Raw genomic sequence first — 17,860 nt, forward strand, 5'->3', positions numbered from 1 at the left:
TCAGACAATTTTAAAAATAATCAAGCTGGTGGTATCACTTTAAATAGTTTCCACTGTCATTAAAGCTGATGTAAGCAGCAAAGAAGTGATTTTTTTTTTTTTTTTTTTTAAAAGGCTGGCACTGGCATATTGATGATGCTTCAATGTGCTGTGTGTGCAGAGCCATAACAGCTGTTAATCTGAAAACTGGATCTCTCATATCTAGTAGATTCCTAAATATTCATATTCACATAGTTGTAGCTGGCAGTGGATGTTCTCTGTAACACCTGCTTTTTAAATTCTCCACTTCTTATATTTTTGAAAACTTCTTGTGGCTTGTTCATGCACTACAGGTCAGGGAGGTATGGTCAATTATTTTCCAAAACCACATTCCCTCCTCCTTTATTAGAACTTGGAGATTTCTTTTTCAAGTTAGTGAGATTTTTCTTTTACAGTCTTTTGTCCTTGCTTTTGAAGATTTGGGAAGAAAAATATCCATAGTTTAACTATAATATTCTAAATCTGGTGGAATCCAAATATGATGATTATGTAGTCAAAAGTGCAAGTAATCCTTGCAGCGTAGGATGCGAAGTTCAAGTATAGTACTTAGTGATTTTGTTTTATACTCTGATCACATAATTTAGAAGAATTCTCTGTTTATGAAAATTGTGATCTCATCCTGTTACACTTTCTGTCTTGGATTGCAAAACTGAGAGGGAATAGCAAAAAAAATGCTTGATTGTTACCATGTATGATGCACCTTTATTCTTGGCTTCTCTGTGTACATGCCAACCGAAATGTGTTTTGATTTTATTTTTAAATGTTACTTCATTTGTATCTTAGGTCCATTCTAGATACTATTTTAAAATAAGAATTGGAGTTTATTAGGTTACTGTATTGTCTCACTCAAATATACTCCCTTTTTCATGTTCACACAAACTTTAATAAACAGAACTGCTGCACCATACATGGAATAAAACAGGAATGAATATGAGAGCAATCTGAAGTGTTTGCTTTTGATCGTTAATGCTAGTATGTCCTTATGGAAAATTAATGTTAGCACTACTGCTTAATGCATGAAACTAATTCTCACTTGATTAATATTTTAGGCTTGGATTTTCAAAATCACTTAGAATTTGGACCCAGTTCCCATTAAAAATAGTGCAAATTGGCTGTCAGTCTCCTAAACTAGTGAGGCTTATTGTTTGTAATCATCTATCCCAAAGACCAAATATCATGATTACATTGAATTAAATGTTGTTACCATATGGAATACATGGAATTTTTATTTTGTCTTCATTTCAGGTGGGTACCATCCTGAATGGTATGTTAGATCAAAGCTTTAGAGAGCGTGCTGTACGCAAGCAGCAGGGAATGAAGTTGGTGACTGCAGTACTGAGAAACTGGATGAGACTTGACAGCTGGTGGGCCAAAGATTCTGCTCCAGAGAGCAAAATGGCTGTTTTGACACTGTTGGCTAAAGTTCTGCAGGTATATATTCAGAGGGGTAGCCATGTTAGTCTGGATCTGTAAGAGCGGCAGAGTGTCCTGTGGCACCTTATAGACTAACAGACATATTGGCGCATGAGCTTTTGTGGGTCAGTACCAATTTCGTCGGATGCATGTAGTGGAAATTTCCAGAGGCAGGTATAAATATGCAAGCAAGAAACAGGCTAGGGATAACGAGGTTAGTTCAATCGGGGGGATGAGGCCCTCTTCTAGCAGTTGAGGTGTGAACACCAAGGGAGGAGAAACTGCTTTTGTAGTTGGCTAGACTTTCATAGTCTTTGTTTAATGCTGAGCTGATAGTGTCAAATTTGCAAATGAACTGAAGCTCAGCAGTTTCTCTTTGAAGTCTGGTCCTGAAGTTTTTTTGCTGCAGGATGGCTACCTTTAAATCTGCTATTGTGTGTCCAGGGAGATTGAAGTGTTTTTCTACAGGTTTTTGTATATTGCCATTCCTAATATCTGATTTGTGTCCATTTATCCTTTTATGTAGGGACTGTCCAGTTTGGCCGATGTACATCGCAGAGGGGCATTGCTGGCACATAATGGTGTATATTACATTGGCAGACGTGCAGGTGAATGAACTGGTGATGGTGTGGCTGATCTGGTTAGGACCTGTGATGATGGTGGTGGTGTAGATATGTGGAAAGAGTTGGCATCGAGGTTTGTTGCATGGATTGGTTCCCGAGTTAGAGTTACTATGGTGCGGTGTGTAGTTGCTGGTGAGAATATGCTTCAGGTTGGCAGGTTGTCTGTGGGCAAGGATTGGCCTGCCTCCCAAGGCCTGTGAAAGTGAGGGACTTTTGTCCAGGATGGGTTGTAGATCACTGATGATGCGTTGGAGAGGTTTTAGCTGAGGACTGTATGTGATGGCCAGTGGAGTTATGTTGGTTTCTTTCTTGGGCTTGTCTTGCACCAGGACGCTTCTGGGTACACGTCTGGCTCTGTTGATCTGTTTCCTTATTTCCTCATGTGAGTATCGTAGTTTTGAGAAAGCTTGGTGAAGATCTTGTAGGTGTTGGTCCCTGTCTGAGGGGTTGGAGCAAATGCGGTTGTACCTTAGCGTTTGGCTGTAGACAATGGATAGTGCTGTGTGTCTGGGGTGGATGCTGGAGGCATGAAGGTAGGCATAGCGGTCGCTGGGGTTTCGATATAGTGGTGTTAACGTGACCATCACTTATTTGCACCGTGGTGTCTAGGAAGTGGACCTCCCGTGTAGAGGAAGTGTTGTTCCAGGTCAGACATGAAAATATTGGCATATTGTGTGGCCATGCGGGTGCCCATAGAACTAATCAACATACTCTTAGAGCCCCGACTGGGGTTATTCTATCTACTATCCAAGATCCACAAACCCGGAATCCATGCAACAAACCTCAATGCCAACTCTGCCCACATATCTACACCACCAACATCATCATAGGTCCTAACCAGATCAGCCACACCATCACCGGTTCATTCACCTGCACGTCCACCAAAGTAATATACACTATCATGTGCCAGCAATGCCCCTCTGTGATGTACATCGGCCAAACTGGACAGTCCCTACGTAAAAGGATAAATGGACACAAATCAGATATTAGGAATGGCAATATACAAAACCTGTAGAAAAACACTTCAATCTCCCTGGACACACAATAGCAGATTTAAAGGTAGCCATCCTGCAGCAAAAAAACTTCAGGACCAGACTTCAAAGAGGAACTGCTGAGCTTCAGTTCATTTGCAAATTTGACACTATCAGCTCAGCATTAAACAAAGACTATGAACATCTAGCCAACTACAAAAGCAGTTTCTCCTCCCTTGGTGTTCATACCTCAACTGCTAGAAGAGGGCCTCATCCCCCCTGATTGAACTAACCTCGTTATTCCCTAACCTTTTTCTTGCTTGCGTATTTATACCTGCCTCTGGAAATTTCCAGTACATGCATCCGACGAAGTGGATATTGACCCACGAAAGTTCATTCTCCAATACGTCTGTTAGTCTATAAGGTGCCACAGGACACTCTGCTGCTTTTACAGGTATATATTGTGTTTGGTAAAATTAAAGCCACTTATAACAGCAATCTGTAAGAGCATGCTGCATCTTGGAAAAGTGACAGTATTAGTTTTTGAAGGTTTATTTTAGTGTTTTTTTTTTTTTGTTTTGTTTTGACTTTTATTGCTAGTTGGAGAATTTCAGTGTTCTCTGAATAATGAATACTAAGTATTCTTTTTAAAAAAAGTTTTGGCAGACAGAACTCTTGATTTCACCTACCCATTTTTATTCCTGTGTCTGATGTTTTAGCTCCTCTTCTCCTTCATAACAAGAGTTGCCAATGGAAGGAGTAATCTTTGGGAAGCAAGCAGCCCCTTACGAGGTACTGCCTGTCTCATTGGCAGCCAGACAGTTCTTTTTAGAGTGGTTTTCCCCAGACCAAATTATTTTAGAAAACTATTCTGTTTGGAAGAACTTCAACTTCTTTGCCTCTCCATTCTCTCACTTATTTGCGACACTCTTCCTCAGCTCACATCTTGAAGACAGAGCTTTTTTGACAACTTGTAAACCCATGCAAAATATCTAGGAAAAGAATCAGGATGACCTCCCCTATTCATCTTCTTTTTATTTTTATTTTTCTTTCATTCTATGGTTTGAGGTTTATTACTGGAAGGTGTGTTTGAAAATAAATGAAGTGGATTATCCTAATGGCTTAGCTGTTAATAGTGCAATGATCATAGGAGACCTAGCTTTGGGAAGGGGCTTAATACTGTTTTTTCATTGGCCAGAAAAGGTCACAACATGTGATTCCCAGCATTGTGATGGGTAGGAACTTTTGGATCCATGCTAAGAACTCATGTAAAACCTAAACCCTTATCATATGCATGTCTGCTGAAATAAACTCCAGAAATGATTTTAAAGAAACTCTGAACAAAAATCATGGAAACTGTGTTTAACACAGAGATTATTTTTATATATTAAATGTTTTTATGTTTTTAATTATTTTTTCTCTCTCCAGATTGACTCCTCAGTGTCTTTTAATACAAATCATGAGGCTTTCTCTGCTGTTTTTAGTACATATACCAGCCTACTTACTGATCGCAATTTAGGTCTAAATCTAAAGGTAAGTTGTGTTTTGTTTTCTCCCAAGTTTGAATGCTAACACTACTCATGGATTAAAAACCAGTTTTAATTGGGTTATGTCACTAAAGGTACCTTTATCTTGCTTTTCATAATAACATAACAAATTTCCTTTTCTTCCTTACCCTCCCATAGATCAGCAAGCTAAAAATCACAATTTAATGTCATAACTTTTTATTTTTTTATTTTTACATTTTTCTCAATCTTCCTTCTTTTTCCTTCTTTTTGATCATGTAGTTTTAGGAAAAGTCAATAATATGGAGATATAGACGTAGTTATAAACTCACTTAAAAATGTAAGAGGAATATAGCTTGATCAGGGGTGCCATTTCACTTTTGAGCACTATCTGTAGGGATTGAACCTGGGACCTTTGTGTATAGAAGCATTAGCTTCCTATTGCTTGAGCTAAATACCAAACTCATAAACTTCTATATGTAGTCTAGACACTAGAGCAGAGAAAGAACCACACTATGTTAGTATGGGGGTACAAAAGATGCTGGACTGAGAGCCCTGACAACTGAAGTTCTCTGCCTACAGAAGAAGCACAGCATGGCTACTGCCAATGTTCCCTCTAAATTTTTTACATCCATGCGCGGAATGAATTTTGTTATGTGCACCAATATGGAGGTGATGTGTGGTGGGGCTGAGGAGTTAGGAGTGTGGGAGGGGGCTCAGGGCTGAGGCAGAAGGTTGCGGTGTGGGGGTGAGGGCTCTGGAGTGGGGCCAGGGATGAGAAGTTTGGGGTGCAGGAAGCAGCTCAGGGTTGGGGTGTGGGGGTGAGGGCTCTGGGGTCGGGCTGAGAGGTTCGGGGTGCAGGAGGGGGCTCAGGGCTGGAGCAGAAGTTGGGGTGCAGGGGGTGAGGGCTCCAGCTTGGGGAGTGGGCCGGGGATGAGGGATTTGGGGTGCAGGTTGCCCCGGAGCTGCAGTGGGGAAAGAGGAGTTCCCCCAGTCCTCCCTCCTTGCCGGCAGCAGCTCCGGGGGAAAGGCACCTTTCCCCGCCAGCACCTCTGAACGCCCCAACTTTCTCCTCTCCAGGCCCCTGTAGCTGCACACCTGCCAACCGCGCAACTTAGAAGGAACTTAGCTTACTGCCCTGCTAATGTGAGTCTGCCCTGAATTAGGCAGACTATTCTGGTGGTTGCTTATATGTTCATATTCAATTGAACTTGGACTTCTTGCTGTAGCTACCAAGAAGGGTATCAGTGCATTAGTAATGGTGTTTTTCTGTGCTAGTAGACGCTTGTTCACTAGAAAATGGACTGAGACTTATTTGTTGTGTACATCATCCATGAAATATCTACTGGAGGATAATTTTTGGTCATCTCTGACCAGGGCTTGATTTTGGACCAGCAGCTTAAAAGATGGAAGGCTACATATTAACTAACCACCTGAGCTCTGCACTCATCTAACTCTGCTACTGAGGAGTAACTTGTAGTTTTTTCAATCTGATACATAGCTGGAGGATGAAAAAGGTTTTCTAATTTGAAATAACCTCTATTTACTTCAGAGTCAAGCAGTGATTATTCTTCCATTCTTCACTAATCTGACTGGAGAAAGGATTAGTGAGCTTAAGGATGCTCTTGACCAACTTGTGGCTTTCAATTTCCCCATGAAGTCTGATGAGTTTCCCAAGGGAACCTTGAGGTACAATAACTATGTGGACTGCACTAAAAAGGTCAGTACTTGAGTATGTTTAAAGTGTATAATTAAAAACATAAGTGAATTTGTATGCAGAAACCATGTAATTTATCAGTATGTTTGTCATCTTTGAGATGACAGGATTGTTTCCTCTAAATCCTAATGTAGTTCACCAGTTTATCTTAATTTATTTCTGGTAGTTGATTCCAAACATCAGAAATTAGGAATATAAATACAAGGTCCAGTTCTGCAGACCTTTACCCTTGTGAACAATCCTTATTCATACAAGTGGTCCTATTGACTTCTGTGGGATGACTCTCAACAGTAAGGTTTAAATTTAAGGGATAGGGCCCATGGTAATTCAATCTGAAGAAAAGTCATATTTAAGATAATACAGTTATCAGATTACTTTCTTTAAGAATACGTTGTGTCTGTGTTAGGGCAGAGCTAAATTGTCCATGGTCTAGACTGTGATTATTGAACCACATCCCTTTATAGGGGAGGTGCAGTGCAGAAGGGATCGATGGAGAGGCACGGTCTCTTCTCAGGCTTCTTCCACATATGGTAGTGAGCATTTTGTCCATCCATCCATAAAGTGGAGCAAATTGCTGTCCCCAATATAGTAGTTCCATTCATGGCCCAACCCCCAAAGTGCAGGAAACAGACAGAATTCTCTTGAATTAAGAGGGCTTTCTAACAACAGCCACATCCCCTACTCCTCAAAGGAAGAGGCTTTCTTTATATCTGGTGATTTTTTTATTATTTTTTTTTTTTTTGTGTGTGTGTGGAAGATTCTCTTTCCTGACAAGTGAAAGTATATGAAATACTCTCTTGAGCATGGTCTAGCAGCATCTGTTGCTGACCATTGTTAGAGATAGGATACCAGATCCGATAGACCATTGGTTTGAACCCGTATGGGCAACTCTTGTATTCTTTTTTTCCAGTTTCTAGATGCACTAGAATTGTCTCAGAGTCCAATGTTGTTACAATTGATGACAGAAATCCTCTGTAGGGACCACAGACACTTTATGGAGCACTTGTTTCAAACCAGTTTCAAAAGAATTTCCAGAAGGTGAGCTTGGGCTGTCATTTTTTGTTTTTTCTGTGAAGCTTTACCTTGCCAATAGGTGCTGGATAGTAATCAAGTCCTGTTATGCAGATCATTATGGTAAAGAGCATTATATTTCCAGCTGTACTTTTGAAGAAACTTGTCAGTTTCTTCATGATCTCTCTTGAGCAATACCATCTCCTCCTGAAATTCTCCCAAAACATTTTGACCAATATTTCCCATAAACAACAAGTAAATGTGGTTCTGATTTCCAGATGACACGTCATGTATCTGGAAAAGTTTGCAAAGCCTTCACAGCTTAGTCTCTTCCAAAAAAAAAAAAAAAATTCAAATCAAGACGATAATCTTGGAAAACATGCACCTGGGGATGTTCAGTTGATCTTCCAATTGTATATTTAATGGAGTTAACATTTTCCATAAGTAACTATCATGAAGACAACTAATAATTACTTTGTGCAAATTTATGGGGAATGAATATTACCAGGACAGTAAGACAGAATCATTTACAAAAAAAAAAGGTATTCAGAGAAGTGTATTTTAAGATTATATCCTCATTGAGAGTGTTAAGGTTTCCTGACTTGAAGTCTTCATTTATGTCCAGATTTCAGTTTTGTATGTTTAGTTTTATGTAATTATCCAGGATAACAGCCAATATGTGGCAAAACTACATCACTGACAAGCCAAAATTTACCATGCCAATAGGTGCTGGGCAGTAATCAAGTCCTTCTCTTTTGCTTCCTCTTTGGAGACCAAGTATGTCTCTTCAGTTGTCCAGAAAGCAAGAGACTGAACAAAGCATGGCTACAACCCAGCTGACTCTTGAAAAGCTGTCCTTTTAAAAGAGTTCTAGTTTTCTGTCTTTGTGAATGATTTGGTGGGTGTCTGAATGGCCTTTATTTTATTTATGTGCTATTTGCTTATTACTACATTTCTAGGTGATGTTCTGTACACATTATTAAAGGTATAATTGAGTTTTTAATATACCCAGAGGACCAGATTCTAAACGCCTAGATGTTCAATACTGATAGCTATGCGTATCTTGAAAAATCTGATACTGTGCTTTTGCATAGTTAGGTCACCAAAGTATGTTTGCGCAGCTAACCCTCATTCCCAGGGATCAGACTCCAGTATTTTAGCCCTCTTTACATTTGTGATTGATGCTAATGCCATTGCTTACTTGCAGGCTGCTTGTGAAAATTAAGCAGGACAGGAGAATATAAATCTTGTTAAATATTTCTAAGAATTGTATATGGTGGTGAAATCTCCATCCCTAGAGGTTTTTTAGGCCCGGCTTGACAAAGCCCTGTCTGGGATGAGTTAGTTGGGGTTGGTCTTGCTTTGAGCAGGGGGTTGGACTAGATGACGTCCTGAGGTCTCTTTCAACCCCAATCTTCTATGTTTCTATATACCAAGCTTCCTGTATCTAGGCTATTGGGTATTGGTTCCCTAGATATAGGGTTTTAATGGTTTGGTGTTTCAAGTGCTCAAGTGTGCAAGTACTATTTTGAATTTATTTAATGGTCTTTGTTCTGAATGTTCTGAAAGCTCCCAAAACACATATGAAAAATTACATATGGACACGAATTGTCACCTACCACTGAAATGCAGCCGTCTTTGGGTTGAAACATGGCCTCCATTTAACAGCACACAGCAGCACTGCGCTATTGTTTGATAGGAAGTGAAGAAAAGCATGGCATACATTGACCGTACAGCGGGGGAGATCATGTAGACAGAATGTAATTATCCAATCTTGGAATTGAGCTAAGATGCGGGGCCTAGTACTGTTCTGTAGAGTGCTGTGGAATCTTTCATGACCACAACTGGTCTAGATTTGGACCTCTCATTTACAAACCATCAGATAGCGCCTCCACTAACCCAGTGGCATGCTGTCTTGCTGGATTAACAAAGACTCAAAAAGTACACCTACGCTCCACACTTCTTACGGTGTCATGTAGAGTACATGCACAGCTCCCCTTCCTCCCCCTCACGTAGCGTGGGTACAAATAGCGGTGTAGATAGTGAGGCACTGCTTGGGCAATTAAAGACAGGCTTGGATGTACCTGGGTATATACTCTGTGACTCTACAGCCAAAGCAGAGCTTCCCCAATCTGCAGTGCTATTTTTCCAGCCTTTCTCCACCATAGGGAGAGATTCCGGGCAGGGTGAGGCAAGGGGAAGGTGCTGAAGTCTTTTCCTGTTGTCTCACCCTGCCAGAGCCTTTCATTGACACACATAACTACATACTGCAGTGTTAACACAGCCTTTTTAATGAGGAATATAGCTACATGTACCCTACATGCTGCCAACAGTGATGTGCAGTGTAGATGCAGCCAAAGAGAAGAATGCCACTTACCAAATGACAAAAACTGATTCCTGCAACACCTGGGTATCGTAGGTATCCTATCCCAGTGCTGATGACCTTGCTTACCATGTGAGATCCGCTGAGATAACCCAAATTGATATGACTGCTGAAGAGAATCAAAAAGTAAATGTGGAGTTGAAAATTTAAATGGAAATTTGGTAAAGGAGTGGTTCACCTAAAATTCTCATCCTGCTTAGGAGTAGCTGTGAAAAACAAGTGGTGCTATTAGACACCGTGCACAAAATGTTCCAGAGCGAAGCCCTTCTTTCAAATGCCACTCGACAAGCCTTTGTGGATCGCTCTTTCCTCACCCTCTTGTTGCACTGCAGCTTGGATGCACTGAAAGAATTCTTTAGCAAGATTGTATTAGAAGCCATGGATACACTGAAAACCAGATTTACAAAGGTGAGCTTCATTTTTCTTTAAGGTTGTAACAAAGCCTCTAAAATGCCAGTATTGTTCTATGATATGTTAGATTATTTTTTCTTAACTATAAATACAACATTCAAGTAAAGATAATTTTTTCCAGTTTTGAGTACATTATGGAGCACAAATTAACATGTTAGTCACTGGGAGTCTTTCCATTAACTTGAATGTGTGTTGGATCTGGTCTGAACATGTTGTTACTGTGAAGTTAATATACAGTAACTTACGTTGCTTAAGAAAAGAGAAGAAATGTCATCTGTGTATATCCAGAGAGGCTTACGGTCCTGTCAAAGGCAAAATCCTGCCCTATCCTTAACTGGGGTGTGTGCGTCTGTCTATAAGATATATTGTCTTACTGTACTCTTAAATTATATAAACTTGCACATTAACATGAAATGATGGTGATGGCGTCAAGTCTTATTTTGACTATTAGAAAAATGTTAGTACTTCCTGTGGTCAGTAATCTATATATTTTGTTACAATTAAAAATCCTTATTGTTTTTATTTCAAAATATCAAAGTGCTGACCTTCCTTTGGTGAAACTCCCATTGACTTCTTCGCAGACAGGATTTCACCTCTGGCTTCTATTTTATATTATCCTATCACGGTCCTATTTTAAAAAATTTAAATTCATAAATATGAAGGATCATTGCAATATGAAAAAATAGAGTTCTAAGCCTGTATTTCTATAAGAACATAAGAATGGCCATACTGGGTCAAACCAAAGGTCCATCCAGCCCAATATCCTGTCTACCGACAGTGGCCAATACCAGGTGCCCCAGAGGGAGTGAACCTAACAGGTAATGATCTAGTGATGTCTCTCCTGCCATCCATCTCCACCCTCTGACAAACAGAGGCTAGGGATACCATTCCTTACCCATCCTGGCTAATAATCATTAATGGACTTAGCCTCAATGAATTTATCCAGTTCTCTTTTAAACCCTGTTATAATCCTAGCCTATGGGCTGTCTTCTCTCTGATATAAAAAGTTACAAATGCAGGTTATAGTTCAGGCTTTTCTTTTTGCTGCAGTGAGGGATTGCCATAAAATCTAAAGCTGTGGATTTTTGAGCACTAATGATTAATGTCCTAGACATACTGTCTGATAAATATTTTTAATAATGTTTGTACTTACATAATCTCAACCAAAGATCTAAGTGCTTTAAAAATCTTTAAGTAAGACTCCCAACACCCCTATGAGGTAACGAATTACTATTCTCCCCATTTTACAGATGGGGATAGAGGCACGGAGGTTGTGACTTGTCCAGGGTTGTATGAGATATCTGTGGTACAAATGAAATGGAACCTAGTTCTTCTGTTTCCTAATCTTCTATTTCTGCATTTTTGTTCCTTCACTACTGTGTACTGGTACTGCATTTTTTCAAAACCTTAGTTATATTTTTGGATGATAATTGTTGACTATTGCATGTACTCTATAAATATGGTTATGGAATCTTCAAAGAAATATTTAAGATTTACTCAAAATGTCAGTTTTTAAATTTACAATTTTATTTTATTCTCATGAAAAGTAGTTAGTGGCTGGATGTTTATTTTTACCATGATACAGTGAGACTTTTGATATGGAATTTTAGTTTTAGGATATGGAAAGAAATCGAGTTTACTCTAGTTTCTACTGAGTAGCTTTTGGAGATGCATTGCAAGGACAAAGGCTAAGTGATCTTTTCCTCTGTACATGTTTTGGTTTTAGTCAAATGAATCTGCTTTTGATACACAAGTCACCAAGAAAATGGGGTATTATAAGATTCTGGAAGTGATGTACTCCCGTCTCTCAAAAGAGGATATTTACTCCAAGGACTCTAGAATTAACCAGGCTTACCAGGGATCCACAAATGTAGAAGGAAATGAACTTACCAAGACACTAATAAAGTAAGGCTTTCTCATTGTTCCATAAACTTGTTTGCTACCGATTTGTCTGAGTGCCAGATATTTTTTATAAATATGCAGTTTAAACCAAAAGTTCATATCCAAGGAAAAATTTAATTTGAAAACTGAGTTTTGGGTTAAATCACAGTGTAAGGTGTTGAATTGAATTTATGCCTGGATGTGAGGATGTCCAAATATAGAAACTGGAGTACTTTTCTGTCAGAGTAGGTACCACTTTTTTCATGGGTGTGTTTGTGAAGCTTGGGGATTTTGTTTGGTTTGTTTTTTAATGAAAAGTGTGAAACTCCGCATCTTTTAAAATGACTCAGTGGATTTCCTTATCTTTTACTGTTGCTTATCACTTCTAGATTCTAGATCTTTTGTATAATTTTGCCGATTTATAATGTAGCCAGCTTGGCCTGTTTGCACATAATTTCCTAGATCAGAAGAAAGTCTCCTATATGGGTTGAGAGCTTGTCTCTAAAATGTTCTGCCTGATTTCAACTTGTCAAAGTATTATATCCCTAGCACTGCGATCACTGTGGAAATACCAACAAATGTTTGGCTTCAATAATGCTGCTGATTCAATTTTAATAAAATATTTCTATGAGAAGACTTAAAGGCAAATTAATATTTGACATGGTGCATTGAGATGATGCATCTGTAGGCTGTGCTATGACACAGATGCAAAGTCTTTCTGTTTATTTCATTGGCCTGTGGATTGGATTCTATGTGGCCTTCTAAAAAAAATTTGATGCTATTTTCTGGTCTGTTCTTATTTTAAGGTCATGCTATGATGCATTTACAGAAAACATGGCTGGTGAGAGTCAGCTGTTGGAAAAGAGGAGACAATACCATTGTGCTGCATATAACTGTGCCATTGCTGTGATCAGTTGTGTCTTCACCGAAAGTAAATTCTACCAAGGTTTTCTTTTCATAGAAAAACCAGAAAAGGTGAGATTTAATGAGGAGGCTACTGTCATGTCAAAGGTCTGCAGGGTCCATGCAGCCTATTTTGGACACTAGCTGAAAGCTTGCACTTTGACCCGAGAATTGAACCTATATAACACAAATTGTTATGTAAGAAACTGATGAGAGAGGAAACAAGCAGTGATGTAATTCTTTTGCTCCACTCCGCGCTGATTAGGCCTCAACTGGAATATTATGTCCAGTTCTGGGAGCCATATTTTGGGAAAGATGTGGATAAATTGGAGAAAGTCCAGAGAAGAGTAAATAAAAATGATTAAAGGTCTAGAAAACATGACCTATGAGGGAAGATTGAAAAAATTGGGTTTGTTTAGTTTGGAAAAGAGAAGACTGAGGGAGGGGACAGTATCATTTTTCAGGTACATAAAAGGTTGTTACAAGGAGGAGGGTGAAAAATAGTTTTTGTTACTCTGAGGATCGGACAAGAAGCAATGGGCTTAAATTTCAGCAAGGGAACTTTAGGTTGGACATTAGGGATGATGTGGAATCTCCATCACTGGAGGTTTTTAAGAGGAAGTTAGACAAACACCTAGATAATACTTAGTCCTGCCTTGAGTGCAGGAGATTGGACTAAGATCTTGTGAGGTCCCCTCCAGTCCTATGATTCTATGTTGGTGGCTTCCTTTGATCCTGCATGGCAATTGAATCACTGATGGAGGTTTTTCATATGGTTGAGTGGGGGTGCAGTAAAAGTACATTCAACCTCTCTACTCTATCTCAATCTCTATTTAGTTATGGAAAGTGCTTAAATATTACAAAAGCCCTCCAACTTTTTGAAATATTTATTGAATAAGAGAATGTTACAGGGCTTTGTGTGCTCTTGTAAAGTAACTAGTCACTTAACTTGTACTTAGATGTCTGCATAATGGTAATTTCTCATAAATGAGTGTTTGGAATGGATTGTACCTTATTTTGTATGGTAATTTGAAATAGACTGTTGTCTTTTGAATAAAATATTGCTAGTGCCCCAGCTATTGTTTACAGTAAGGCAATTTTTAAATTTCCAAATATGCTTTGGTTCACAGAACTTGTTTATTTTTGAAAACTTGATGGATCTGGAGCACCAATATTTGTTTCCTGTTGAAGTTGAGGTGAGTCATAGTTCTATGTTTTTATTGTAATACAGTGAAAATGTTCATTGCTTTTAATTCTACATGGTCGTTGCATAGTGCACGCTATGTGTGTGTTACATAATTATACATAGAAAGAAATGATGCTGTTTGAAACCATGACAAATACAAGTGGAGACCTATGACCCTTTTGAATGTTATGTAGTTTGCATAGTAAAATCCCAAATCCAAGGAATGAAAAGCACAACTGGGATGTACACATTTAATATAATGTTTTGGCAGATTTATTCCGAAGATAAATCATTACTAGTGTCATTAGTTCAGCTGATGTGATATGTTCTATAACACTGATTATTAGCATTTGTAAGTTGGAACTCCTGTTCATTTTAAATAGCTGAAATACTTTTTTTCCCTGCATTGGTTAAAAAGCTATGTTATAAATAAAAGTTCTATAGCGTTTGCTAGGTAATAAATATAATTCTCTAAATCTTTTTGTAAAAGATATTCAAAATAGAACTCTTTATTTTTATCAACTAGTTATTTTTTTAAAAGCAAATTTAACTAATTTTAAAGCTCATATTTTTGTTGGTGTTCTAGGTGCCTATGGAAAGGAAGAAAAGGTATATTACTATTAGGAAGGAAGCCAGGGATACAGTAAATAGGGACTCAGGTATGACATACATTTATAATGATTACAAATTTTTAACTCCCCCCAACTTAAATATACAATGCACCATTGCACTTGTATAGAATGTGCTGATTTTAGTAGAGATGCATCTAGAAAAGCTGATAACTATGTCTAAATCGCAGCTGATTCTGCAAGTGGCAGTGCCTGTGCAACTTCTGACTGCATGACCCCCTGAAGCTATTTTTTCACGAACTAGAATGGGACCATATAAAGTATAATTTCCTTCCTCTTTCTCAACAGCCCCAAGCAAACAGAGAGCCGTATAAAAATTGCTAACTGAGACTGCATTTTTGCATTTTTACATGTTTGCTAAATGGCTTCAGAACATTTTCCCCTGCCAGTGTGTTCATTTTTCTGGGAAAGTGATCCATTCCATGCCTTTCTAATGACATTGAGGTGCAAGGAATTGAATTGCTAATAGATATAAATGCATAGAAAATTTGTTATATTGGTGGAGGAATTATGCAAAGAAAGAGACCAATTCGTCATATTTGTTAACAGGCCTGTGCCTTACAGTGATACCTGGACTAGAGACCGCCTTTATAAAAGTACTACTGATGTGCTCAATACTGTTCCAGATGCAAATAAAGACAGATACTGTACTTGGTCTAACTTTCATTAGAATACTTCCTTGGTTAAGCGACCAAATTTTATTTTTCTTGAGTAGTCAGTGAAGACAGCTTTCACTCAAATTAGTGTTGTGATTAACAATACATTATTTTTCTTGTTTAGATGAGCCTCAGTATTTGCCTTCTGCATCGTATATGGTAGACAGCAGTCTGAGTGAGGAAATGAGCCAATTTGATTTCTCAACTGGAATCCAAAGTTTTTCTTATAACTCACAAGACCCTACAGCTACCAATATGCACTTCAGGAGAAAGGTGATTACCGATGTATACTATGTGGAGGAACAAGAGTTTCAGTATTCTAAAACTCTCAGTAAACTTGTACATTAATTCAAAGAGCAAGTTTCACGTACATGTCCTGGGAAAGGTAAAAGGTTCAATGGGAGTAAATACTGGATACGGGTTATCTCTATATGTAAGTCTGTCTTTAATATGAGGCTTGAGGCATCAGAGCAAGTGTTTTTTGCCATCAGTTTGGGTCCCTCTACTCTGTTTTTGAACTTACTTAACCTTCCTTTAATTTGAAGGTAGAGATTTGCTCATGAAGGCAGAGGCTTTGCATTGTTGAAGGGAGCTATAGTACAGAGTTTCTAAATCATTGAATCTAATTACAAAGAAAAATCTGTCACTAAAATATTTTTAGAAGTATCTTAGATATAATGTAGGTTAAAGGGCCACTGTCTTCTGTACTTTTCTGAATTTGACTAGATTTAAAGTGGTTGTATAATTTACATCTGTGTCTGAGTTCCCCTGCCATTTTTTTGTTTAATAGTCAAGTCTCCTATTTCCCATCTCCTGCTTTACTATTACTATGTGAAAGATCCACAGAAACGACACATGAACATGAATTAACAACTATGTAGGGAAAACCCTGAAACTGGTCAGTTGGTATCAAATGTACTCAAAGTGAACAACAGAAAGAGAGAACAGTATTATTTTTAATCTACTTTCTTGTGGGTTTTATAGTGTCTTGTGTTGCTTGTGGCAGTATGTTCTGACATAAGCCTGACTTGAAGTTGACAGTGGCCCTTTAACATTTAGTCACGCAAGAGTTTGCCATATTGAAAGTAAGATTGAAAGAATTACCTTCACCATTTTAAAAACATTGGTCATCCAGGTATCATAGATGTTTAAAGAAAGATCTATCAAAATAATTACAATGTTATCTAACATCAGATAACCACCTCTTTTCATATTTTGTAGTGAGGAGGATATTTTAAGTTGACTTGACTTAAATTAACCAAAATTTTATTGTAATTATAGAACATGTCCATAAGCAATTTCAAAGAATTCTGATTTCCTCCTCTTTGTAGTGGTGAAACCATTTTTTTATTTGTTCTTTACTGTCAAATAAGGTCTCTTCTGGGAAGGAGAGAATGGCTGTGGCTGCCCCCACTGGAAAACAGCCTCTGAATTCATCAGAGATTAATTATGTTACAAATAGCTTGACTTGGAGTAAAATTTAAGGAAAATGCATGAAGTCTTAAGGAAGATGTATGGTGGTGGCACTCTCAGGTGTGAAATGGAATTATAGCTTCTATGGAGGCCAATTAATGTTTACATTTCTGATTATTGCCTCCATACTCTTTTTTTACATATCCGAGTCAGAGTAACATGCAGCTGGCACCCTTAAACACAGAGATTTGGAGCTGTGCAAAATTAGTTCCTGTGTTTGGGGGAGATTTTGGTTTGAATAACATATTTGACCTATTGCTTGTTTAAATACTGTTGAATAAAATGTTGTTGTTGTAATACAGTTTGTATAGATGTGATGAGAAAATCAGCATAACAAACAGTATAATTATGACTTTTAAAAAATGGTGCATAGAGCCCCTTGTGATTAACTCGGTCTCCTTATATTGACAGGAACCCACAGAATCCATGGATCCAGATGATCTGATGGAACTGGAGATGGATGAGCTCAATCAGCATGAATGTATGGCTCCTATGACGACCCTGATTAAACATATGCAGAGAAATCAGATTACACCCAAAGTAGATGAGGTCAGTATTGGTTCATGGTTTAGCACCTCTCTAGTTTTAAGAGGATAGTTAAGTATTTGAATAGGTTGCTGATTGAGGTTGTGAAATCCCTGTGGAAGTTTTTAACAGATTAGACAAATATCTGTCAGGCATGGTCTAGGTGCCCTTGGTCATGACTCAACGCAGGGGGATGGAGTAGATGACCTCCCAAAGTCCCTTCTAGTCCTGTATTTCCATGACTTTTTAAACTCAAGAAAGAGGATTATAATGGAAATCTTGTTTTGTAACCGTTGTTGCTATCAGTCCCTAGTGTAATAGAATAAAACCTGTGGTAATCTTGAGTTATATGCATTTCAAGTGACGTATTTAATTTTGATTTCAGGGAATAGTTCCACCAGACCTTCCTCCATGGATGAAGTTTATACATGGCAAATTGGGGAATCCATCTGTGCCACTAAATATTCGCCTCTTCTTAGCAAAACTTATTGTTAATACTGAGGAAGTAAGTGATTTTTTCAAAAAAATTGTATT

At 38.3% G+C, this 17,860-nt stretch overlaps 1 protein-coding gene across 6 annotated transcripts in view; it reads left to right on the top strand.

The window, feature by feature from the left end:
- PRKDC (protein kinase, DNA-activated, catalytic subunit) overlaps positions 1-17,860 on the top strand; it is a 159,669-nt gene that overhangs the window by 63,885 nt on the left and 77,924 nt on the right. For 5 of the 6 annotated variants that reach the window (XM_038388511.2, XM_038388512.2, XM_043507884.1 and 2 more), the window contains 12 exons: positions 1,285-1,470; positions 4,475-4,579; positions 6,104-6,271; positions 7,179-7,306; positions 9,863-10,070; positions 11,800-11,978; positions 12,761-12,929; positions 13,988-14,053; positions 14,630-14,702; positions 15,453-15,601; positions 17,213-17,350; positions 17,712-17,831. In XM_038388511.2, the coding sequence (XP_038244439.1) occupies positions 1,285-1,470; positions 4,475-4,579; positions 6,104-6,271; positions 7,179-7,306; positions 9,863-10,070; positions 11,800-11,978; positions 12,761-12,929; positions 13,988-14,053; positions 14,630-14,702; positions 15,453-15,601; positions 17,213-17,350; positions 17,712-17,831 (1,689 nt within the window). The remainder of the gene's footprint in view (positions 1-1,284; positions 1,471-4,474; positions 4,580-6,103; positions 6,272-7,178; positions 7,307-9,862; positions 10,071-11,799; positions 11,979-12,760; positions 12,930-13,987; positions 14,054-14,629; positions 14,703-15,452; positions 15,602-17,212; positions 17,351-17,711; positions 17,832-17,860) is intronic. The other variant, XM_043507883.1, reaches the window with a different exon arrangement.

The sequence above is a fragment of the Dermochelys coriacea genome, chromosome 2 (assembly GCF_009764565.3).
Source record: "Dermochelys coriacea isolate rDerCor1 chromosome 2, rDerCor1.pri.v4, whole genome shotgun sequence".
In the NCBI taxonomy this organism is placed as follows: Eukaryota; Metazoa; Chordata; order Testudines; family Dermochelyidae; genus Dermochelys; species Dermochelys coriacea.